This window comes from Augochlora pura, chromosome 10, assembly GCF_028453695.1.
Source record: "Augochlora pura isolate Apur16 chromosome 10, APUR_v2.2.1, whole genome shotgun sequence".
In the NCBI taxonomy this organism is placed as follows: domain Eukaryota; kingdom Metazoa; phylum Arthropoda; class Insecta; order Hymenoptera; family Halictidae; genus Augochlora; species Augochlora pura.
The window spans coordinates 468,391-492,651 of NC_135781.1; the positions used below are offsets into that span (position 1 = coordinate 468,391).

Sequence of the window (24,261 nt, forward strand, 5' to 3'; positions counted from 1 at the left end):
GTAAAGATGGTACTATGATTTCGCTAAAAAACTCGACCCTTGGACATTCCGGAACACGACTCGGTCGTTCGTAGAAAGTGTTAGCCGCGTATTTGATCGGGGCCCTCGATGATTTACGATAATTCAATGGGTTTCAAGAATACACGGGAGCTTATAAAATTAACTTTCATAATACATTAGTAGTATAATGACGAACACGATTATTTCTGATCCCGATTCCACAATAGGCTTTTCGTAATCCGCTTAAGTCGCGATGCTTCCGCTTTTGTCGAATAAATTAATTAAGCGAACCCCGTGTTACAATATATCGAAATAACAGTCTAAACGCGTGTGTTTCTCACATGTATCGTATTGCTACTGCAATTATCATTTCGTTATTTATCATAAATTACAAAAGTATGCAAACATTTGAACCAAATAGGCGTTACAGGCAAATGAAATTCAACGTGTTTTACATAACGGACTCTGTGATAAATGAGATCATGAAATATTCTCGTCTCCATTTTACGTATTCCTAAGTATTGTTTGCAAATTATTCCAGTAAACTACACCTGAATCTATTTAATAATTAATTGGATACGTGGCAACAGATAGTTGAATATAATTTGATTTGCTCGGAAATAGATGCATCGAAAACGAAATTAAATAGACGACCGACGGGAACTGAATTTTCCTTCGTTTTGTTCGATAGTAGCACGTCGTAAAACATGGAAGAATGTTTACAAAATAAAAAGTCACTTCATTAATATACGAAGCAATGAAAAGTGCACTTTCACTTTCAAAATATCAGGTCCCTTTAGTGTAAATGTTTAAAATCAAAATCGATTCGGAAAACATTGACCTAAAACGATTTACAACACTATTGAACGTTTCTACTTAGTAACTATGATTATAGTTGCGCGTTTATCAACACGATTTAGCAATTGTTTGTATCGTAAGTTACATTTTTTGTAACAGTCTGATCGATTTGTTCACATAAATACCGATTAAAAAAAATTGGTGAAACGTTTAAGGTCAACAGAAGTTTCTGTACATTATTCTGCTAGTTTTTTTTACCTTATGTTTATCAATAATGTAGTTAGTGCGGCAATGATCCGCCAACGGGTTCCAAGGAAAGAGAAATAATATTCCAGGTGTACTGAACCGGAAATTTTATTAAGGACCAAATCTGTTTTTGCTGTGTTGTTCCTTTCGAAAACAAATTCGTGGACATGCGTTTTCCAATTACATCGGGCGAGGGGTAGGGGTGGGGGCGGTTTGGGGGGCTGGGGAGCGCGGGGTCTGTGCTTTTTGAGAAATGAAAAACAAATAAAAAAGATTCTCTCTTTCGTAATACGGGCACAAACCTATTCTTTCATAATCGACAAATAAACATACTTTTGTTCCTGTAGTAATAGACAACATCTCGAAATATATCGTTTTCGCACGCGTCAAAAATTTTCTTCACTCATCGAACGTAACAAACATAAAAATATTCGATTTCACAGAAGTACATAAAAAGTTTACGATTACAAAAAAGGTTCGATCGACATTTACAATCATTACGGAGATCCTCTTACTATGAGTATTCCATGCAAGTCGAGCGATACTGCGCATACGTTTTTTTTTTTTTCAATGCACAGCATTTCCACCGCTTCGAATCATTTTCAAGCACTTCACGCGTTTCGAATAATACCGTCTAATACAACATTAAAAACAGGTGCGCAGTAATCCACGACTTGCATTTACACGAATTCATAATCGAATTTTTGGTTGCCAGAGAGAAAATTGATTTTTGTTTCAGCGTAACGCACGCACAGAAAGGCTTCGAAGCCTCGTTTCATTAGCACGAAAAAGGGTGTGTGTTTTGTGATTCCTAACGTACCGTCTGCGTGGAACAATTAGCATATTTCATGTGGAAGTAAAATAGTACTTTTGGAAATGAATTTCGAGAACGATTAAAAGTTTACAGTGACGGCACTTTGTTGTATGTGAAATTATTTCTCTTTTTTTTTTTTTGTATTTTTTCTTTTCTTCTTTTTTAAAACGTTATTTCACGTGACTGTCGGAGATCTTTTTTCCGACACCACGAACGAGCTGCTTATCATTGAAAATGTTTTGAAATTGTTAATTATAAGTCCAATCAAATTGATCTTTACTGTTAAAACATATTGCCATATAAGTGTGTGCAGCTCGTAGCGCTGTACTATGCCAGCGCAAATAGTGGCGAAGGTAAATGCAGCTGTTAACTGGGCGTCATCAGCCTCGCAAAAGATGTTGTCTCCTTCACCGTATGCGAATTGTTTGCATTAAAAACTTTTTAATGCGACCCTTCGTAAGATGTTCGCGAAGGACTCTCTCCTTGTACATTCCACATCCAGATGTTAACACAACGCTTCCCAAAATTGCACTTTTATATCATAAAAGTGCACTCACAAAATCGTTTCCACATCAAGGGTATTCTCGTCTCCAAGATGAGGCACAGGAACTTCACTTGGAAATATATACGTGTCTATGCGACAGACATGAGGGAACGCTTTCAAGATTTTCACGAACAAAATCACTCCGATCGTTTCTGTCACCAATCTTCACCGCTGCCAAAAGTATGCACGTGTATACATATGTACCGCGAGAATTTAACTTCCACGTACAACATGGACAATGATGTAATCTTAAGGTTAAAATTACTCATCGGTATCAACCATAGAACGAAACAAACATATACATTTATATACATGTAGGACGTATCAAAACATGCATCCACTGATCATGAAGCATAAACGTTCCTCCCACCGAACATATGTCCGTTTAAAAGACACACTTGTATCTGAACAGTTTCGTTGCAGACATGTTAAAGCAACACACCTCGGTACTCGAAGAGGACAAAGTTCTGTGCTGAACTAGCACATTTTGTAAAGAAAACGATCGAGTTGCAAAGATCATTGCAGTTTTAGAACAAGGTTCAATCGGATAATAACTGCTTGCACGGTGTTTCGTTACTTCCGTGTGCTAAATTCACATCTGAGATTCTGTTTACACGTTTCAATACATCCTACGTACATAAACCCTTCAGTCTATTCGCATAGCATTGCATTCAGCAACTTTTATCGCCCAACTTCTACTAGAAATTTATAATTTTATCTCACACTCATACCATTCTTTAAAAAGAGTCAAGACGAATATAATAACGACAGTTTCGTGACACTATTTCGAACATCTCAAACGTGTGCATTCATGTACAGATGTTTGATTTGTTAGCGTTCAGCTGCAGCAACGACAAACGAACGCGTTCACTGTGTATCGAAGATGCTTCATGGAGTAACCAAAGAGCATGTGATGAATCAGGAATGATTACAGTCGCATTTTGTGTGAAAATTTGTTCAAGCTTTATGATCTCCTCGTTGACTCACCTTCTTGACTCTTTTAAAGATTGATTAAAATATATTTCACAAAATAGATTCCATGTCGGATCTAATGGTATTTCCAATGACAATTCAGTAAGACCAAGAGAGTATTACCGCCCTAGTCTACACAACTTCGTCAAAAGAACCATAATAACTTTCACAAACATACAACACAAAAGCAAGATTTTGCGGTGAATATGCGAAAAAGTATACCTTTTCTGTTTCTTTTTTCTTTAAGAGTAGACACATCCGAAATACTGTTGGATTCGTTGAATTATCCGTTTCCGTTTGCTTTCCGTGTCGATAAACATAATCGAGATGAATCGTTAGAGAAGAAATGAATAATGTTACATTAGAATGGAATCATATGCGAACCATACACTTTATCAAACTTCTCCGATCGATGAAAAATAAAGAGCCACAAACAAAGTAGTGTTTTCTCTTTTTCTAAACTGTTATAATAAATACAACGCTTAGGTAAATTACTTCGATAGATCACTGCCAATTTCTTCGTTAACTGATTCTTTTCATTACAATCCCACTTTAGAATATTTACATCCCATTGTGATAAAAGAATGTTTCGTGTACCATTGATCTTTTTTTCCGTCTCCATTAGTAATTCGTTTTCCTTCCTTCTATCACTCCGAAGCATCATCATCATCATCACCTGATCATCTCGCAACAATAAGATGCGTGCTTGTGTTACGATCAGTTATCGAGACTTTTCCCACATCGACATCGATTTTCTCAATCACACTTGTCTCAAATCGACAAAAATGTTTTTAAATCGATTAACGTCGTTCACACCTCTACGTGTGTAGCAGACCCACTTCCCATTAATCAAACATCGTATGTATCAAATTATGATTTGCGTGAGCTCTTAAAAGAAAGACGGTTTCTAATGCTTTTAATATTATAATAATACTACATCACAACATCAATGCTCGGGACGATGGCAACGAGAGAAGTACTCTCCTAACGTCAGTGATTAATAATTGTATAGCATATCATTCTCGCGTGTAGCATAAGAATCGTTAACATGTTTTGTGCGGCAGATTGTGTATTACCCGGTGTAGTATAAATATAATTTTTTCAATTTTATAGCGGGTAACGAAACGAAGAAGAAAACAACTCCTCGTTTTATTCCTGATATGCATATACAAGTCAGTTATATAGAACTCTCGTATAAGTATTCTGGATCATCGATATCCGGTTCTCGATCCCTGACTGTATCGAATACATGTATCGCCTGTACGAAACGTTCAATGAGAAATTAAAAAATTGACAAGTCAGCAAGCTTTACATGCATCACACGGTGCTAATTCGAATGTCCGACAGTTCTCCCTCCGCGTGTAAAACGTATTTAAAGTATGCATATAAAAATTCGTTCGATTTAACTCGATGAATTTCTTTTGTTCTGTAGCAAAATCTCAAATGCTTACACTTTCTGCTCCAGCGGTCAATCATTTTTGTCATAAGACGTCTCCTCCGTTGCCATCGATCGCTAAAGCAAAATATCCGTCAAAGCCGATATTACAAGACTAAGAGCATTCTAAACCGCTTTTCGACGCTCCCATTAATATTTCTCGTTGAAATTTTTTTTCGCTTCAAGTAAGAAATATTTTACTATTGCCTATTAATGTATACGCATTTCGTTCCATAAACCTAAGTTGTCTTGGCTGGTGGCGCACTTTTGTTTGTTTTACGGAATACATGAACAATAATACAATAGAAATCTAATCAAAAGCAATTTCTGAAACGCCTTTTACAGTTTTTGTATTTTGTACAATGAGCATGTACATAGATATCAAAATAATAAATCAAGAGTAAAAAGGGATTCCATGATATGATAGCTCTAACAACAGATTATATTTTTGCAGTTAACTTATCTGTCACACAAAATGGTATACTACGATATAATTGTTAACAGTTCTTTTTCATATTAGCAGATTTACAGAAACCGTGCTCCTAGAGTAATAAAAGATTCTTGCCTGGCAATTTTATTACCCGTACACTCGTTTCATGCATCAATTTTGCGAGAGGCACGTAAACATCTAATGGAAATTGAACATTGAATCCCTAATATTGATAATTACCACCAGCCAGTTATTTATACAAAATAATTATATAAAACTAGTCAATTTTACAATCTCTGACGCTCAATCACGATTTCGTAAAAAAATTACGATCAAGTTAAAAAAAAACGTTTAGGTTACCGCTTTACAGAAACAAAAGATAAGCTTGCTCTTTTGAAAAGTGATTTGAATTTCAGAGTTGTACGACAGCATTGACAAGGTAGCAAAATCAAGCCATAATCAAATATTAAGATCAATACAATATTTAGAATTTGTGGTAGATTTAAGGAAAATTTATATGTTATGCTTATGGAGATGCAAAAGTAATGAACATATGGATTACAGAACATTTGGGTACTCATAAACAGCGTTCAAGTATGAATTTTCTTTCACTCTGCTGTTTTCTTTCCCTGAAAATCACACATGCCATCACAATTTCCCTTAAAGAACAAAAGATCTTGGAAGTATGAAGCCATTGTATAAAAATTTACTATTAAAATGATGGATACTTTTCATGTAATATTTACAGTTGTGGTAAAATGTTTATGATTATTATGTTACCCATGTACTTGTTTACATATTGTGCTCTTGATAATGGCTTGACTCTGACGCACTTTAGATTATGTACATTTATATGTATGTATGTACAAAGAATGACTCGCACCGGCATTCGCATCATCATATCATTCACCGAGTTCACTGTTTCATATTCAGTATATGCCTTATTTACAAGTAATTCATCATGTTTTCGCTGCTTACTATGTTAATTGAAATTTCCAATTTTTTTTCTATATAGACCACTTTTTTTTTATCTAAATGTTCATAGCACTGTTTCGTCTTTATACACTGTTAAACACACCAGACAATTCATTCCAAACTAAAGTAACATTTCACTCTGTGAGTTCAAAGCATAGCAGTGTATGCCTTATACGTACGAGTCACGATCACCATTTTACACTTTAAACTCTTTGAGCGCATGTAAAACTTCATAATGATGACGTATCGAAACTACTTGGACACATTACCCTCTTCCATACTGTTATTGTCTTCTGGTCTTGCTACATACAAATTTGGATCTATTACCTTTGGGATAGGTTTGATTTCTGTTCCAAGTTCTTGTTCGATACGATGAAGATTAAAACGGTCCTCGTATGTAATTAGGTTAATTGCTATACCTAAATGACCGAATCGCCCTGATCGGCCAATACGATGCAAGTATGTCTCTGCCATTTTTGGAAAGTCAAAATTGATTACGACGTTCACAGCTTGTACGTCAATACCACGTGTGAAGAGATCGCTGCTCACCTGTAGATATGTGATACTCATATATATATATATATTTTTTTTTCCACATCCACGCTCATCGCTTCTTTTAAATTATATTAAGCTTAACTACAAAACTCGTGAACCTGCAGCTATCATGGAAATTGCTAAGTAACGAATTCCTCAAATCCACATTTTTCATTCCATATTTATAGCACATTTACTTGAATTTAATTTTATTAATATATTTATGATTTTTCTAATCCTACACAACGTAACATATTTAAAATATTTATTAAGTACTTTATGCCTGCATAAATTCTGATTCCTAACAACATTAGTTGGATTTAGGTAAGCTACTTCAATTATTTTCTGTCTAGCCTCCATCATGTACCTAAAGTATCTTCCTCTACTCTCTGGTATTGTTATCTATTCCCCAAACTGATATTTAGTGATACCGATTTCTAATGATATGAAGCATAACTCTCAACTAATACAAATAACTTTTCGAAAAACTTCCATCATTTTCTAAACCAAAATTTAAGTAGGGATACTCTGTGTTTACCTCTCCTACTAAAGTTTCATCATAATTTGAATTATTGATACTCTACACGTATACATTTGATTTAGATAAAATCACGAACATGATAACGATAGATACAGCTTTGTTGTTGAGCTGCTGTTTTCGTACATAGATTAAATTTTAATAAAAACATTAAAATAAAAAAGCACATTATGATAAGATTTGCATGAATATTAAAAAAATAAAAAATATTAGAAAGAAATGGCATCTATTGAAAACTTGATTGTATGCTTTTGTATTATCACTTACCAAGTTTCTGCATAGCCCAGCTCGGAAATCATGAAACACGCGATTTCGGTGTGCCTGCGCCATTTTCGCGTGTATGTAATAACAGCAGTACCCGAGATCTGTTATCTTTTTCGCCAGTAATTCAACGCGTTGCGTTGAATTGCAGAATATTATACTTTGCGTTATTTGCAACTAGAACAAAAAAAGAGGTACATATTAAATAAGTAGTTAATCCGTGTGGTATAAAAATGGGTATTCTAGGTGTTAGTTTCAAGTCAAGGACGTCATACGCATAGAAAAAAAATCTTACCTTGGAAAACAGTGTATTAAGGCAATGAACTTTTTGTCGTTCTTGTACAAAGGCGTAATACTGGGTTACACCTTTCAATGTGAGTTCCTCCATTAAATTAATCTCATATGGATCTCTTAAGTGTTTCTCCATAAATTGTTTCACCGTTAAAGGAAATGTGGCTGAATACAGCAATATCTGACGTTCATGTGGTAATCTAAATATCAAAAACGAAAACGATTAATTAGTCTTCATGTTTTATGAAAGTGGTGTAGAATAAAAACATCAACTAGGCTAACAGAGCAAAAATTTACCTAGAAATCACATGATCCAACATCCCTTTAAAATCTTGTGATAGAAGCTTGTCTGCTTCATCCAAAACTAGAATTTTACAATGACCCATGTTTGCAACATTCTTGTCCATGAGATCAAGAATTCTTCCCGGCGTTGCAATTATTACTTGCACTATAAATACACCACAACATTTGAGTATTATTACTATGTCTCATATGAAAATAATGGTATTTAAACAATGGTTTTTGAAACATTTATTCTATGTATGAAAATATATGCTTGTTATTAATTTTATAACAAGATAAAAAAATATCATTACGTTAAATGAAGATAAATTAATATTACGAAAAATATTTAGACATAGAACACAATTTTCGTATTAAAAGCAATATTGATAATAAATCAATACAAACCTTTCTGATAAATCCTCATAATGTCATCCCGTAAGATTGTTCCTCCAGTAGTTACCATTACTTTGATATCCATATGTTTTGCCAGTTCAATGCAGATTTGTGATGTCTGTAGAGCTAACTCTCTAGTGGGTACAATTACCAGTGCTTGGATCACATCTTTTCGTGGATCCACCTAAAGTCATGATTGTCAAAGAATATTAATAGAAGGTAGATTGAAATTGAGAAATATGTTTAGCAGTGTGTAAATAATTAACATACCTGTTCTAGCACTGGAATTGAGTAGGCCCCAGTTTTACCAGTCCCATTCTTTGCACGAGCCAAGATATCCTTACCAGACAATGCAATGGGAATGCTGGCTTCTTGAATAGGAGAAGGCTTTTCCCAACCTTTTTCAAAGATTCCCATCAGTAATTCTCGCTTCAGGCAAAACTCCTCAAATTCATTGCCACGGGTATCAGTAACATCCTACAATATATTCAAATATTTAGTTACTTGTGTGCCCCATAAACCATCTCTGAGTTGCCATCTCCGAACTTTTATAGGTCAATATATTGAAAAGATGAAATATTCACCAAATTGTATATTTTTTAAAAAGCAACAACTTGGTCAGTTAAACCTTTTCTGTAATTTTAATAGTTTCACAGATATTTAATTAAATATAGTTTTAATTGCGTATTTTGCTTTTATCTTTTTAATTCTAACAATGAATAATGAAAGATATATCTGTTTAATATTTTTCAACAAATACTTCTTTCCAAAACTTTATTAAGCTATATCAAAATATAATTATGATATCTAAAAATAATATTAATATATTTATAACAAACTTTTACTGAATACTTCAAATAAATGTTGCTCTAATGAAAGCAACTAGTAATTTGAAGGGTATTGGTTAAAAATATTTAACTGAATAAATAAAATATTTAACTTACGCTAGTTTTAATTCGTTTGTCCTTTGGTGGAATTTTTAATTTGGCTTTCCAACCTACATCGTCCATTTTGTCTATATCCGACTTGGGTGTCAAACCGGAATTTAAGACATGATTGGAATTTATGTGTGCTTCTGTCATCATTTTGAAAGTGATGAAATACTTTTATTTCCTAAAAATAAGTTGATATATGTAAATAAATTATAAATATTCATTGAAGTATCCAGATATTGTTTTAAAAATTTTACAATTTCACATATTCTTCACATTATCAAATAATTTAAAAATTTTTTTAAAATTATAACAATTATATTTAACAATATTATATCATATTTACCCAGTAAATTAATGAAATTAGAAACTGAAATGTGCAAGTATCATGTACAAGTTACACAGCTTATCGACTTATAAGACAAAAGGCAAACAGCACACTCAAGTGACCTACTGGAAAGACCACAAGGGGATGTAAACATTATTTGTTCTCTCATTGGAGCTGTACTAGTTTTTATATGTTATACCTTAGATGGGTATATTGGAATTCTTGTTATTATTCGTTACAGAAATTGCTGGTAAAAAATTTGAATTATAGAAAGCCTTTGAGCTCAATAATTAACCATATGTACATGTGTATATATATATATATATTTATATACATATACAACACATGGTATAATATATTACTGTCTACAATGCGCGTGTTTAAATTTGCAACGAAATCTGACTATCGCAATAACGTTTGTTTGAACAATAAAGAGCATCTAAATCCATAAAACAATTACCCCATACTGTAACAGTTATAAAATATTTCGTAATCTTTACGTAATTTCATGTGAAAATCGGAAGTCGTTACACCCGATTATTTTATCAAATAAACAAATCGTGAAAACGGAACTTAAGCAGACTGTATTTGTGCTAGAAAACATTTACCAACTATTGCGAAAATTCACACGGGATGAAACATATTCAATTTGTATATGTGTGTATGTAGGTATGAATGTAGGTATATATGTAGGTATGTGTGTATGCATGGAGAAAAACGTACAATATTCCAATTTCGGAGAATTACCAGTCACGGTGAAATTATGCGATAGAATTTCGAAATCTTAACAACATTCTGTAATGGAACATGAATTTTCAGACTTTGGATCATTACTATCAGACATACTTACAACCAGATGAAAAACGGATCAGCGAAGTTTTAACTTTACTCGCGGAGGGTTTTCGACTGTGTGAAGTTAATTCACCACACCGTGGAAGGGAGCGACACTTTTGGAACAAATAAACGATAGGGAACGATGCGGAAGATTATTATAAATGCATAACCACTCGTTTATCGGGGTATCCACAACTACGAAGCTACTTACCTTGAAATGGATGGATATCGATGCTGAGCTGAGCACTCGATTAGGAAACAACACGCCAAAATGGCCGTTCCAATGTCAAGTTTTCTTTGCAGTGCTTAACCGCTGTATTTCTTTTACGAAGCACTAACACGGTTTAATAGCTCGGAAAGTGTATCGCGTAACACGCGGCACTATATAACGTTCTTTTCAGTTTGTAATATGCGATTAACGCACTGCGTCAAATGCGAGCGATAATTATTCTTCGTTGAACGTACACGATATGCGCCATGAAAGAATAAAAACACTCAGACCAGAAACCGTTACATCGTCGCGCGCACTCTGTGGACAATAACGACCAATTGCGTGGCACGACTTTAAGGCGCATCTTCAAAGTACCGTCCTCATCGCTATCCAGACGAGCATTATGTACACACGTACATTCGTTGACCGTTTTACATTGATATTTTAAATTAAAATGATCAATATTTAACGATAAAACGAGAACAAAGTGGAACCTCTTAAAGAACAACAAAATGAATTACAGATTTCTGCCGTAATCGTATTCGTTGAGCACACGTCCTGTTCTTTGTACACGTGTCTCGTGACCGAAATTCTGCTTAGAGGACACCATGTAAACCGTATTGGAAAATTCATAATAAATTCCAAAAATTACTCGATGTACAGTCTTCAAATTTAATGTGTCGATAGGTTAAACCTTTTCTATCCTCTGCGATTTTCTCACAACAAGAAAACACTTATTTTAAGCTCGAAATAGTTACTTTTGATAATTAATTTTTGATAAAATACGGAGCAGTTAGCTAAAGTTTCTATTGCATTACGTTCAACTCATTACAATTATTAACAAACGAAATTAAACGTGCACAGTAAACTCTTGCATCTCGCACTGAACGCAGACAATTTTTATTTCATATAAAAATGATCTTTTATGTTTGCTACACAATAGAATAGAATTTTATTAGAACAATAACGTAATAACAATATGTATTCAAATTTTCTAATATCGATTAACAAATATATTATATTACACCCTTCTATATATAGAGCGTTTCTATATAAAATCTGTATATATTAGAGAAATAAAATTCACATCCTAGGTGTTTAGGTGCAGCTTTGTTCTCTTCTTTGAGATATTCTATATTTTCTACACGCTTCGGGACAATGTCGTTCTAGATACCGTCTTTGGGAGAACGCTTTAAAACACTCTCCACATCGCCATTGCCATTGATGGTGATTTCGTGTTCTTTGATGTGCTCGTAAATTCGATCTAGAAAATATACATATAACATACTGTAATAAACTTTTCTGTAATTAAATGGAATATTTGTCTAGCAAAAATCTATTATTTTTCATTTGAAGCAATTAATTTAGGTAGGAAGCAATTATACATAAATTATACGGATCTGTAATTTAATTAGTGGTACTTTTAATATATTCAGTCATAAATTGATAGATTAATTAACGAATCTATGTATGATTATAAACTGTAATAAATAATAATATTGTAGAAAAATTTTTTTATAGTTTGACTAGTTGCCATAATTTTTTTGCCGGATTCGAAAGTTTGCTGATAAAAAGAAATCAATAAGAAATGAATCAATAAATTAAAAATTGTTTCTCTTGCAATTGGTACAGCGTCGACTAGAATATTTACTTATAATTGGCTGATGAACATTCTAGTAACGGAAGCGACAGACGATAAAGGCTAGGATTAAGTAAAAACGAGATAAGTACCGATCGGCGAATGATTTATGGCACATCGGGCACTCGAAGGGTCTTTCGCCAGTGTGGAGGCGCAGATGACCCTTCAGCACCCACGGACGATCGAAACTTTTCCGGCAAAAGGGGCAATAGTGCATGGTTTTATTTCGTTTCCAGTTCGGAGTGCTCTCGACCCCGGCAGTTTTCACGTTGTCGAAGTACTGGTTCTGAGAAAGATCGATCGGCTTCTTGCTCGGTGTCAAATACAACGTTTTCGGCTCCGCCTGACCTTCAACTCCGTTAAACGCCTCGTTCAAATCCACCGCTACTTTGATTTGATTTTCAGACACGTTGATCGGATACTCTAATTTTCTCGCCGTCGAGGACAACGATATCTGCACCTTCTCCAGGCCCTCCTCGCCGATCGTGCTCGGAATCCTCCGGTCGGTATCGATCATGGTAGACTTTTCGATCTCCGAAAAATTCGTGCCACCCGTCAATTCTTTGTTCCAAAGCACATTGTTCTCTAAGCCCCCTCTGTTGAAGCTGTACCGTGTTACGATCGGCAGGCTCGAGGAGGTCCAAATATTATTCGATTTCGACGGATTGTCTTTGGTCTGGTGTTTTCGTTTGGTATCGATCGATGACGGTGGAATCCACGGAATTTCCGTCTCTGCGTGTACATGGAATATGTAAAAATGTTTCTCTCTCCCGTTTCCCCTAGCATTTCGCGCGACGGTACTCGATAATGAATTAATCGTTTCGAAACGCTCGACGGGAGACAAATTCTACGTTCGAGATTTAATACGATTTACGTGGGCAACAATAACGGGACCGAGTTGCAGCTCGTACGATACTTTTCCATAACCATGCAACGATTTCACTGTCGTTACTTTAGCGCACTGTGCTGTTCGTTCGAGAACAATTAAACGGTAATTCTGTCGGCGGCTTACCTTCCGTTGGGTTATCAGTTTTCCTGTATCTCCTCATGGATTTGATCAAGCAGCGAGGCATGGTTTTACAGAGGCAAATTAACACGGGACTCGGTAGAAACAACGAAAAGTAATTAAGTGCTTGTTCGTTACAAAAGCGTTGGTGCAAACCACTGTCACACGCAATCGACAGACATTTGTTTCATCCATTGGTCAGTACCGTAATCCTCGAAGAATCACCCGTGGTATCGCTCGCATAATTTATTGTCAAGAAATATATTTATTTCACGCGTATTTCATCTAGAACGTTACAAGTTTGGTACTTGAAAGCCCGCTTGTAAATGGTTGCGTCGATGTAATTAATGAATTTCAGCGATATACCTATATTTCCGAAAATAGCTATAACGTTATCTCAGTTCATTAACTTATGAATGCGTTTACGAATTATTAAGTATGTCCCGTTATAATTCGAAATGCCGCTCCCATTAATATTGTAATGTATTTGGTCGAGTTTGTAACTATTTAGGTATAACCTTTGTTAGTTAGAAATGACCTTCCAAATTGTCATTTTTAATAATGACTTGTAAAAAATTTATGGAATTTTTCAAACAATTTTGTTCTGTTCAACGGTTAATATATTTTGTAGAATTATGTGTATATGGCTATACATATATTATATTTAGACAGAAAATTATAATTATAGTAGCGTAAGCAATTATGACGTATAATGGCAATGGTATCAAGTCGTCGAATAATAATAGCAATTATTATAATATACTTCATGAATTCTCATTGATTTTTGACTAGTTTCAGAAGAGTCGAACGAATTTGAATTTGACATGCTAGAAGAGGACTCCATGACATGGTCGAATATATTTATACATCGTTTGTATACATTTCTTATGACATACCTACTTGTACGCGAGGTATGTACAACTACTGATATTGGCCGAATTAAAGTCAATTAATAAATGAGCTTCAATTCAAACAATTAATACATTTAAAAATAATAATTGAAATTGTATTATTATCGATATTCTTCTTCTTATTATTATTATTATCCTTAATTTTTTATTGTTTGTAAATTACTGTTGGGAGACAATATTGTATGAAATTATCTATTCTTAAAGTATAATTTTATCATTAGTGGAACTAACGTATTCGTGAACGCGTTAATTCTCGTTCTCCATAAATACAACTGCCAAATATTCTTGTACCGAGTTATATAGACGACTTTCGTCTTCAAATTTATAACTAGTCAGTTTAACTATTCGTATATAGATGTTATAGCAACTACCTTTAATTGGAAATGTCCCGATTTAAAGTTTCGTTGCTGTAACATTGAAAATCGATAGGACGTTGAGAACGAAAGAAATAAACGATTTTCATTAATGAATAACGAAAAATGATTGACGCGAGTAGACTCGCAGAAAATGAATAACAAGATATTTTCTGATTATGTGTGGTATAGTAAGTTTATATGCCACAACTACATACTACTGTATGAACAACAGAATCCATGATCAGTATCTGTACGATACTGTCAGGTAAACTACCGTGTCTATGTGTATTCACGGAGAGCAACGTCTTCTATAATTTGGCTGGGTGCCCTGTATCAACCTTTAGTATCTCGTAAACAGTCATAGCAGTATCACGGATCCAACAACTTCCATACAACTCCGACAATCGAATTACTTCTGAAACAGATATATTAATTTATAATTCCACACTTACATGATATAAAATATCTTCGTAAGTATCATCTATTAACACGTTTACCATTATCGAACAGTGAACAAATTCTTCTAGATTATTTGTCGTTCCTATACATCCAACCTCTACATTAATTTCAAAACTTGGAATTTTATAATCGACTCGCGCAACAGAAATTAGTAGAAAAATACGCGAAAGTAACTACTAAAACTTAAAATCCGAAAATTCTGATAATCCTGTTTTAATAATACTTTTACCGACTCGGTGCTGTAATTATGAAATATTTCGCGATCTTTGTGTAACCTATATGTTATAAAATAATAAATATTCGTTAACAGAATCGGTTTGTTTCAGATTATGTGTCGCCATATCTTCGCCCTTCTTCTTCTAAACATTATGTTCAATCACATCGACTCTACAGGTAATTCTTTCGATTATATATTGCTCGATTGACGCACAAGTTTATTATTGCCGTTCTTAATTGTTCTTATTTTGGACATTCAAGCTATACGTTGCGAGGGACCGAATTTTTTCTGGTGCGATATGAAATGTATGTCATCCACGTATCTTTGCGACGGCGAAGTCGATTGTAGAGATGGATTCGACGAAAGCGATTGCGATCATAACATGGTAAGTATTTTGCACTATAAACTATTGCCGTTTTTGAAAACGCTGCGCAGCCCTTAAAAGCTTTCTGAACACCAATATTATTCCCATGGCATCACGGTGATCATTATTTAATGTGTATCAATGTAGCGTATATTTACCGATCGAAATGAATGCTAAGTGTGTTAATCAAGTTACTAGATTCAATTAATTAAGAGTGAAGTTAATTAATTAATTGCATGCGCAATGGAACGGAGTCGGCTGATAGGTGCTTCTAGCGGAAAATGAGTAACACGTATTCGACTTCTTCTCTTTTTTTTCATTAGCCTATCTTTTCTGAGATTAAATGTGCTACGGACGAATATCAATGCGCCGATCAATCTTGCATACCGATCGACAAATTCTGCGATACGAGTTCCGATTGCGCCGATGGCAGCGATGAATATGCAAACTGCGTAGAAAAGGTAATACATTTGTCTGCGTTTCGAATCTTTCATCGATAAAGATCTAAGAAATGATTAAAGAAGCTTGCTACTATTATCGCATGTAAATTAAACATTTAATGCGTCGATCAGGGTAATCTGGTCGATGAGATTGCATGCTCGGATATGTGCTCGTCACAGGGACCTTTTACCATAAATCCTAATGAAATTCTAGATTTATTTAAAGCTCCGCGGATCCTAATGGAAATCAAAAATTAATTTTTAAACGGGAACGATCAATCGCGTCACCTACGTTATATTTAGCAAATTGAAGAGTCATATACTCTGTTCATCCTAACGTAAAATAATTCTTTTGGAAACAGTTGGAATGCAAGAACTTCCGATGCAACGATGGACATTGCACAAGAAACGAATGGGTCTGCGATGGTGTGCCAGATTGTCCTGACACCAGCGACGAACATAATTGCGGTAAATCTCATGAGATGCGCCAAATTTTTCATCGCGAATGCTACCTATATACCCATAAAGATAAATCGATAAATCAGCGATAGATTTGTTAATCTATGATCTATGCTTTTATTTATTTCTTCGTAGAGAATAAACCGGCACCAATCGATAAATGTACCAACGAGTTCGATCGGTACTTGTGTAAAAATCGTAGGTGTATTTTCTTGAATGCAACTTGTAACGAGGAAGACGATTGCGGCGATGGTTCGGATGAAGGCTTCGATAGCTGTAGAACCGGTGATTGCTCATAGTTTTTCATAATGATTCGACTCGTCCTTCGGCAAGTGAAATCAAAGTCTGACAGAGTTTAAATTGAATTTCCAGCTGATTCGATTTGTGAGAACGGAGTCACGTGTGAACAGAATTGTAGAAGGACGCCTCTAGGTGCTAAATGTTCGTGTTGGCCAGGCTATAGATTAATCGACGATCGCACATGCATAGGTAAACAATTATTATTAGCATATTAGTTGATGCATGTAAGAATTGTGTAATTTTCACTTTTCTTCGCAGATGTAAACGAATGCGAAACTTATGGCACATGCGATCAACAATGTACTAATATTCCTGGATCCTACTTATGTTCCTGCCAACATAATTATGTTCTTACCAACGACAACAGAACGTGTAAGGCCGAAGGTACAGAAATGATCTCACACGTACAACATTTAATTCAGGAAAAATAATAATTTCCAACTAGGTCCACAGTCGATGCGTATGCTTGGGCCGATCGTAATTATTCATTTACGTATTACAGGTGGCGAAGCCGCGATCGTATATTCGATGGAGTCGGAAATCCGTGGTTTGTATCTCGACTCAAATGTACAATATCCGCTAAAACAGAATTTAGAGAATGCAGCCGCGGTCTCCTTGGATGCCGACTGTGTATACTGGTCCGATATTAAAAATGGGAACGAGGCAATTTTTCGGAGTTTCGAGGATGAGCTCGAGTCAGAAGTCGTCGTAACGTCTGGTAATTAGCGTCAATTCGAACCAAGTTACCGTTCTTCGACGAGAAACGGGAACATTCGTTCGAATGCGGCACACACGCGTAGATATTAAATGACGACTTCTTTTCTGTTCGACGCTGTTAAGGTCTAAACAGGCCCGAAGCTATTGCAGTCGATTGGGTAACTGGCAACCTATATTTCACCGATAGCCATCGCATGCACATTGGAGCTTGCAACAGCAATGGTACTTATTGTACCGTTGTGATCGAAGGAACAAGCGATAAACCGAGAGGCTTGGCTCTTTTACCACAGAGTGGGTAAGAACGCGCATCGAATACTATTCTTCAACTTCCCCTGAATTCTAAATCGAATCTTGACCTTAACCCTGTACCAAAATTTTATTCTCCCTTCGCGACGTAATTACATGTTGCAACTACAATTTATTATCAGTATGATGTACTGGACGGAATGGAGCATAAACTCTCGTATATTGATGGCAAGCATGGATGGAACGAACCGCAGTGTACTGATCTCGGAAAATTTAGCATGTCCAAATAGTTTGGCTATCGACGACGTAAACGGCAGACTGTATTGGATGGACAGTAAATTGAAATTAATTGAATCGGTTCGCCTGGACGGTACTGATCGCAGGGTACAGACAATGCTTCGTAGCGATAACGTAGTTCTGACGATTCGACGATATTCAGGATCCGTAATTTTGTAGATCGTGCTGGAAGCTGTGGGAAAAGCGCCCTCGTCCCTAGCAGTTTTCGAAAATAGGCTCTATTGGAGCGACAGAGCGTCTGGAACCGTGCAGTCCTGCAATAAATTCACTGGCAAAGATTGGAGGACCGTAATAAATGCGTCCAGCGCAGTTTATGGGATAGATATATATCATTCTGTTCTAAAACCCAAGGTGAATCTCTACTTATTCGTGTCCCCTCGTGTATCAGCGTAATCGTTTTGTCATTGTAATTCGTACTTGCAACTTCCTGATATCAATTTGGTATTTGCAACTTTCTGACGACAGATTTCGAACCCGTGCGAATCGAGTCCCTGCACGGAACTGTGTCTATTGAGTTCAGAACGTGAATATACGTGTGCTTGCACATTGGACAAAGAACTCGACTCGGATCAGCATACGTGTCGCGGTAAGCGCAGCGGTGTCGTTAAATTCGTTACAAGTGATACGATTCATTATTGAAACAGAAAATTGTACATTTTAGCGGTCAACGAACAGATGCGCCTGGTCATCGTAGCAGGGGATAGGCTTGTGGACTATCATCAAATTGAATTATTAGGGAGACCTAAAATGACCTCGAGTGACGTATTGAAAAATATCACTTTGGCTGCGTACAATCCTCTTGCTGGTAAGAGCGGCCGACAAATACAGTAAATTCTCTTCAATTGTCCCTCGGCTTGCGAGCAAAAGCAGATCATTTCATAGGTGTTGACTTAGTTGTCGAGTCTCTGATAATCATATTTCCTCTTTTAAAATTGTCCATTTCTGTTTACAAGCTGAGGGACAATTGAGAATTTACTGTCATTGCTGCATTCTCAGAGGAACAGTAGATTACTTCCGAACTGTCGCAAGCTGTTAACTAAACAATTTGTGCAGATGGCCTGTTCGTGGTCGCGAATAGCCGGTTCACGGATATTTTTAATTTGAACACGAATACCGGCTCGCTGAAGCTCATAACGTCCATCGAGAAAACAGCATTGGGCGGAATGGATTTCGACCATATCGGAAATAACATATATCTGTCGGATATAAATCGCAGGACGATCGTAATTCACAGTTTAAACACCAATGAGAAAACGGTATTGTTTTTCGAGGAAGAACCGCACGGCATTGCTCTCGTGCCAGAAGAAGGGTAAACGAATTATAAAATTCATTTCGTCGCGTGTGTAAAAGTCTGTTCATCGTATGTTACTGAAATTATAGGATCATGTTTGTTGTCTTCCGCGTGGATGGAACCTATCGCATAGATTCAATGAGGACTCATGGAATCGGTCCCAGAATTCCGATCGAAGGAGTCAAGGCTCGATTGCTTGGACCGCAAGTGGCGCTGAGTTACCACCGAGGCACGAAACGTTTATTTTGGAGCGATCAGGGCACGGGTCGTATCGGTAGCACGTCGATATTGGGTTGGTAATCGTTCCTTATTCGATGCGGGATTCAATGGAATCGATTTAAGTGTTCGACTCCTCTGTTCGAAGGTTTCGAGACGCGCATCTTCCGGGATGGATTGACAGAACCTGTAAGTCTTGCTGCCCTCGGCAATTATGTGTTCTGGTCGCAGCGCAAGTCGAAGGAACTGTTCTGGGCCAGCATGATCGACGCGGAACAGTACCAGAAGAGTATCGCGTTGAGTAAGTGACAGTCCCCGGATGGCACAAGGACGTCTCGAAGACGTCTTCGTGTTACAAATCAAGACGTCTTTGAGACGTTCAATTGTTTATTCGATCAAGGATTTTGAGAAAGAAATAAAATTACCATCAGCAGTATCATTAACATTAAAATTGTCATTTTCTTTCAGATCTACCAAAAGCTTTCGAAAGACCTCAACTAGTAAGCCTGCCCACGACGCACGACAACGATCACGAATGTCTCCGAAATAATGGCAACTGTTCTCACGTGTGTCTAGTCTCTAATCCACGTTCACGCGTAAGTCTAACTGAGATCCTATTGTATCAGCTTCAACGTCCTCGGTCACGATTCGGTGGTTCTTTCATCCTGTTTTTCACAAATTTTCAGATTTGCGCGTGTCCGCCAGGAATGACGCTGCAGGAAGACAATCGAACGTGCAGCCCGGAAACTCTGTGTTGGCCCAACGAAATGAAATGCCGGCAGCACAATATATGCATAGAATTGCGTAAAAGGTACGAGTATTTCCGTGATTTTAGAACAAATCAAGCGTTCTCGTGGTCAGATTTTATCTTTCAATCTCTTACGAATTTTCGTACAAAGTCTTTTGAATTATAATTTATTATCGGAAATGAATTAATTGGGCGGGTGTCCCCTTAGTAGTCTTGTAGACTGTGGAATTTGTATATCGTTCGAGGTGTTCAAGGTTTATGTTACCGTTCCAGATGCAACGGCGTGAGAGATTGTCCAAACGGCGACGACGAGTCAGACGTGTGCGACGAATTTCATCTATCGAAATGCGTTGGGGACGGGCAATTCCGATGCAAGAGCGGAGAATGTATAAGCGAGGCGTCTCGCTGTAATTCACGCTTTGACTGCCGAGATATGTCGGACGAGGAAGGTTGTCAAATAAAACGAAAAGACTGTGATAAAATGGAAGCTACGCTGAAACAGATCGCCGATCTGTTGTAATGTAATATGTAACACTGGCTGTGCATACGTGTATATAGAAAGAAGAATGCAATGTTAATTCCGGAAATAATAAAAAGGCTATTTTAATGACAATAGAAAGAACGCTGGTTTTATTTAATCGTTTTGAACATCGTGAATGTTCAATAAACGTGTACAATTTTAGAAAATATGTGATTTATCGAAATAACTTTTCGCAACATCTGCGTTTTAGATACCGAAGATTTTTATGGAGCGAGGGCTCAAAAAAACTTAGATCACACGTTTAATTATCAGAAGCGAATGAAGTTTATTAAAATCACATAAAACAAAATAAAGGTAATTAATTCAGTCCCTGTTTGGTGCCCCCAGTTACTCTTCTTGCACGTTTACTGTATTTGCTGTTCGATCCAGGGCACGAAGGAGGACACTCTGGTGAAGACATCTGGGTAGCCAATACCGCAGGGACGACCGAAGGAAACGATACCAACTTGGTGTTTATGGAAGACAAGAGGACCGCCGGAGTCACCCTAAAACGAGGGAAAGAAATCCAATTAGAAAATATCATAACCATATTTCACTCTCATCTCTTCAACAGTCCTGTCAACAAAGACTCGATTCTTTCATGTCGATCGCCCTAGGAATTTGCATCATACTGAAACCGTAACGAAATCAAACTTTCTACATTGATGCAATATTGTTCGGTAATACGTTTTACCAAAAGTCTAAGAATACAGTAAAAGTTGTATACTTAGGAGTCAATAATTTTCAATTTTACAATTTGTCGAGTATTATTTCTGTAAATGAAACTTACGTGGCACGCTCCCTCTCCGGATTTGGTGAAGGTGCAGATGTGAGTGTCCTTCAAGTTCCAGTGAGTTAACTTGCACTGCAGCTGCGAGTAGACCTTCAAGTCGATTTCCTGGAGTTTGTCAGGCACCGGTCCTCCAACCTGTTAACAAAACAAAAATCAGCGACTGCTTCGACGTAGAAATATCAGCGTAGAATTTATTGAATAGAATCGATCGGAGATTGATAGCAACCTTGGTGGTTCCCCATCCAGTCAAGACTACTGCGGCACCGGTGGCCATCTCCGCAGCTTCCAGTTCGATCGGTTGAACCAAGTTGTTGAATGCGATGGGAGAGCTCACGCGGATCACGGCGATATCGTTAACGATCATCGTGGAACTGAAACTCGGGTGGATAGTGATCTTTTCCATTCCGTAGACGGATCCACGGGCGCTAAGTAGGTTGGTTCCGGCATGTACGGTGTAAGGTTTCAAGTTCGTGATTCTGTGGACATCAAACATTTCGATAACCGAATACCGATAACCAAACATCGTAGACGATTAATATCTAAGAAGTCTCGCACGGAAAACGCTTCCTTGTTACTCAATCGCGAACACCATGCTTTCGATAGATTTCTTCAATTCAGATAAAACTCTGGACTCGCGCTTCTTCTTGGTACATCGGATACAACAAAAATTCATCGATTATTACCAGCAATAATTGTTGGACTTCTAATTTCTGACTTTATGCATGGCTTGAACAGATTCCATTAAAAATAGAGCGAAGATTAAAAATATTTAATAGTGCCAATAGGTAAACCCTTTGTCTTGTAATATCGTCTCAGACTCGTTACGAAAATTTGGAACATAATTTATTGGAAAATAATTGATATTTAAACATTGAAATAAAGGTTATATTAAATATAAATTGTTTGTCTTACACGTGAACTTGTTAGTAACAAACATACGCTAATCAAGGGGTTCATTCTGAAGTATCAAAGTTACGACACATCGAAGTTATTAAAAATTGTTAGAGACACCAAGTACATTATTTGCCATAAACGATGGCAGCCTATCGATTGGCACACCGTATTCATTGTGTCGGAAGAACTTACCCTTCAACGCAGTGCGCTGCAGTGAGCACGTAGCGATCGTTGAGGATTGATCCACCGCAGAAGTGTCTGCCGTTTTGCTGGAGCGACACTTGGTACGGGTACTTTCCAACTGGGGCGTCGCGACCACCCACAATCTGGCCCTCGGGGAAGCCTAAATTATTAAAATCCGGTTACGCGCTCGCCACAAACTTGTATCTTCTAAATAGACGCGTTGTTCATTTTTACAATCCCGATGCAACAATTACCACAAATTATTGAAGCTAAGAGAACCGTATTTCCGCGTGTCTTCTGGTTTTAGAGTCAACTTTAGTTAATTAGAGCGCGACAATTTCTTGCACAGTTAAATAAAACTTTATTACAGAGATCAGTTGCTTAATAAAAATTCTCAGAAGCACAAATAGTAACGTTAAAAATTATTTTCTCCGTTACAAAAATTTTCTCTTCTTTTTATTCTATTGAGAATTAATTTTTTGATTATTTCCAAGTCCATGGAGAAATGTTTTGCAATGATTTTGATATACTTACCGTAGACGGCGACCGCCAGGCAGAGCGTTAAGATGACCGGGGTGTACATCTTGGCAAGATTCGCAATACTGTAGTTGACAACTCTTCCGATCAATTTATATACGCGCCTAGGGCTTAGTGTAAACCGATAAGGATAAAGAAGATAATGGATTTTTATCAATGGAAACAATCCCCAATTACAAAGAGCAGCGATCTCCGCGACTCGAAGATTTAATAAATCTGATTGCAACGATAAGACAGAGTTCATTGTGTCCGACGAATATCAGATGTCTGTACTTTAAAAGAAGGAAGTAATTAGTAATCCGATAACTTGCATACCGTTTATACTGGCTTTTAAATGCCCGACGCGCGTCACGTTTTCAAATTGATAATAAGTACGTGCCTAGCGATTGTTTGGAGTGCGATTACGCGAGAAATGTTGGAAGTTAATCGGAATTGAAAATTCGGATGTAGAAATAAATATGTTAAGTGTACATGTATGTTGTGAATAATTTAGTTAGCTTTTAAAATATAGTTCTAAGAAATTAAGTACGTGAAACAGTAAATGTTCTAGTTATCAATAATCATTTTGCAATTTGAAACAGAAACCTTCTTGTTAACTTTATCAGAATAATTCTTTTAATATAAATTGAATATGTAATTTGTTAGGCGCCGCGTATTGGTAATTAAAGTGTTAATTAAACTTTTATTTCAGATTAACATTGTAACATTCTTACGTTTATTAACCATTGTAGATGGGGTTAATAAACGAATTTAAATAATCGGGTAAATAATTAAATAAGTTGTAAGCGAAAATATTTGTGGCATTAATATTTATTGCATTTTCTTTAAATTAAAAACAGTACAATAC

The 24,261-nt window shown here is 36.4% G+C and overlaps 4 protein-coding genes across 6 annotated transcripts; 1 reads left to right on the plus strand and 3 right to left on the minus strand.

Moving 5' to 3' along the window:
• Window positions 1-1,136: 1,136 nt before the first annotated feature.
• Window positions 1,137-11,105, minus strand: Me31b (ATP-dependent RNA helicase me31b). Of its 3 annotated transcripts, none has more exons than XM_078191657.1 (8): window positions 10,822-11,105; window positions 9,461-9,629; window positions 8,787-8,993; window positions 8,529-8,700; window positions 8,136-8,286; window positions 7,843-8,038; window positions 7,554-7,724; window positions 1,137-6,763 (listed from the first exon to the last, which is right to left on the minus strand). In XM_078191657.1, the coding sequence occupies exons 2-8, from the start codon at window positions 9,599-9,601 to the stop codon at window positions 6,467-6,469; spliced, it is 1,335 nt and encodes a 444-aa protein (XP_078047783.1). In that variant the 5' UTR covers window positions 9,602-9,629; window positions 10,822-11,105; the 3' UTR covers window positions 1,137-6,466. The 3 variants fall into 3 exon arrangements, with proteins under 3 accessions (XP_078047783.1, XP_078047784.1, XP_078047785.1); XM_078191658.1 differs by lacking the exon at window positions 10,822-11,105 and adding an exon at window positions 10,627-10,761; XM_078191659.1 differs by lacking the exon at window positions 10,822-11,105 and adding an exon at window positions 9,795-9,950.
• Window positions 11,106-11,919: 814 nt separating this feature from the next.
• Window positions 11,920-13,533, minus strand: LOC144476244 (uncharacterized). The gene is made up of 3 exons (XM_078192945.1): window positions 13,473-13,533; window positions 12,553-13,192; window positions 11,920-12,085 (listed from the first exon to the last, which is right to left on the minus strand). Exons 1-3 carry the CDS (start codon window positions 13,531-13,533, stop codon window positions 11,920-11,922), a joined length of 867 nt encoding a protein of 288 aa, XP_078049071.1.
• A 1,556-nt stretch (window positions 13,534-15,089) lies between these two features.
• Window positions 15,090-21,346, plus strand: Yl (Putative vitellogenin receptor yl). The gene is made up of 20 exons (XM_078192690.1): window positions 15,090-15,203; window positions 15,519-15,585; window positions 15,670-15,794; window positions 16,097-16,234; window positions 16,576-16,681; window positions 16,808-16,957; window positions 17,045-17,161; window positions 17,231-17,356; window positions 17,475-17,690; window positions 17,813-17,984; window positions 18,118-18,319; window positions 18,392-18,583; window positions 18,698-18,818; window positions 18,894-19,037; window positions 19,286-19,541; window positions 19,613-19,815; window positions 19,888-20,040; window positions 20,208-20,335; window positions 20,426-20,550; window positions 20,761-21,346. Exons 2-20 carry the CDS (start codon window positions 15,522-15,524, stop codon window positions 21,005-21,007), a joined length of 2,985 nt encoding a protein of 994 aa, XP_078048816.1. The 5' UTR covers window positions 15,090-15,203; window positions 15,519-15,521; the 3' UTR covers window positions 21,008-21,346.
• Window positions 21,269-23,477, minus strand: LOC144476099 (chymotrypsin-1-like). Its single transcript, XM_078192692.1, has 5 exons — window positions 23,412-23,477; window positions 22,887-23,037; window positions 22,027-22,276; window positions 21,798-21,935; window positions 21,269-21,513 (listed from the first exon to the last, which is right to left on the minus strand). Exons 1-5 carry the CDS (start codon window positions 23,458-23,460, stop codon window positions 21,373-21,375), a joined length of 729 nt encoding a protein of 242 aa, XP_078048818.1. The 5' UTR covers window positions 23,461-23,477; the 3' UTR covers window positions 21,269-21,372.
• Window positions 23,478-24,261: the final 784 nt, after the last annotated feature.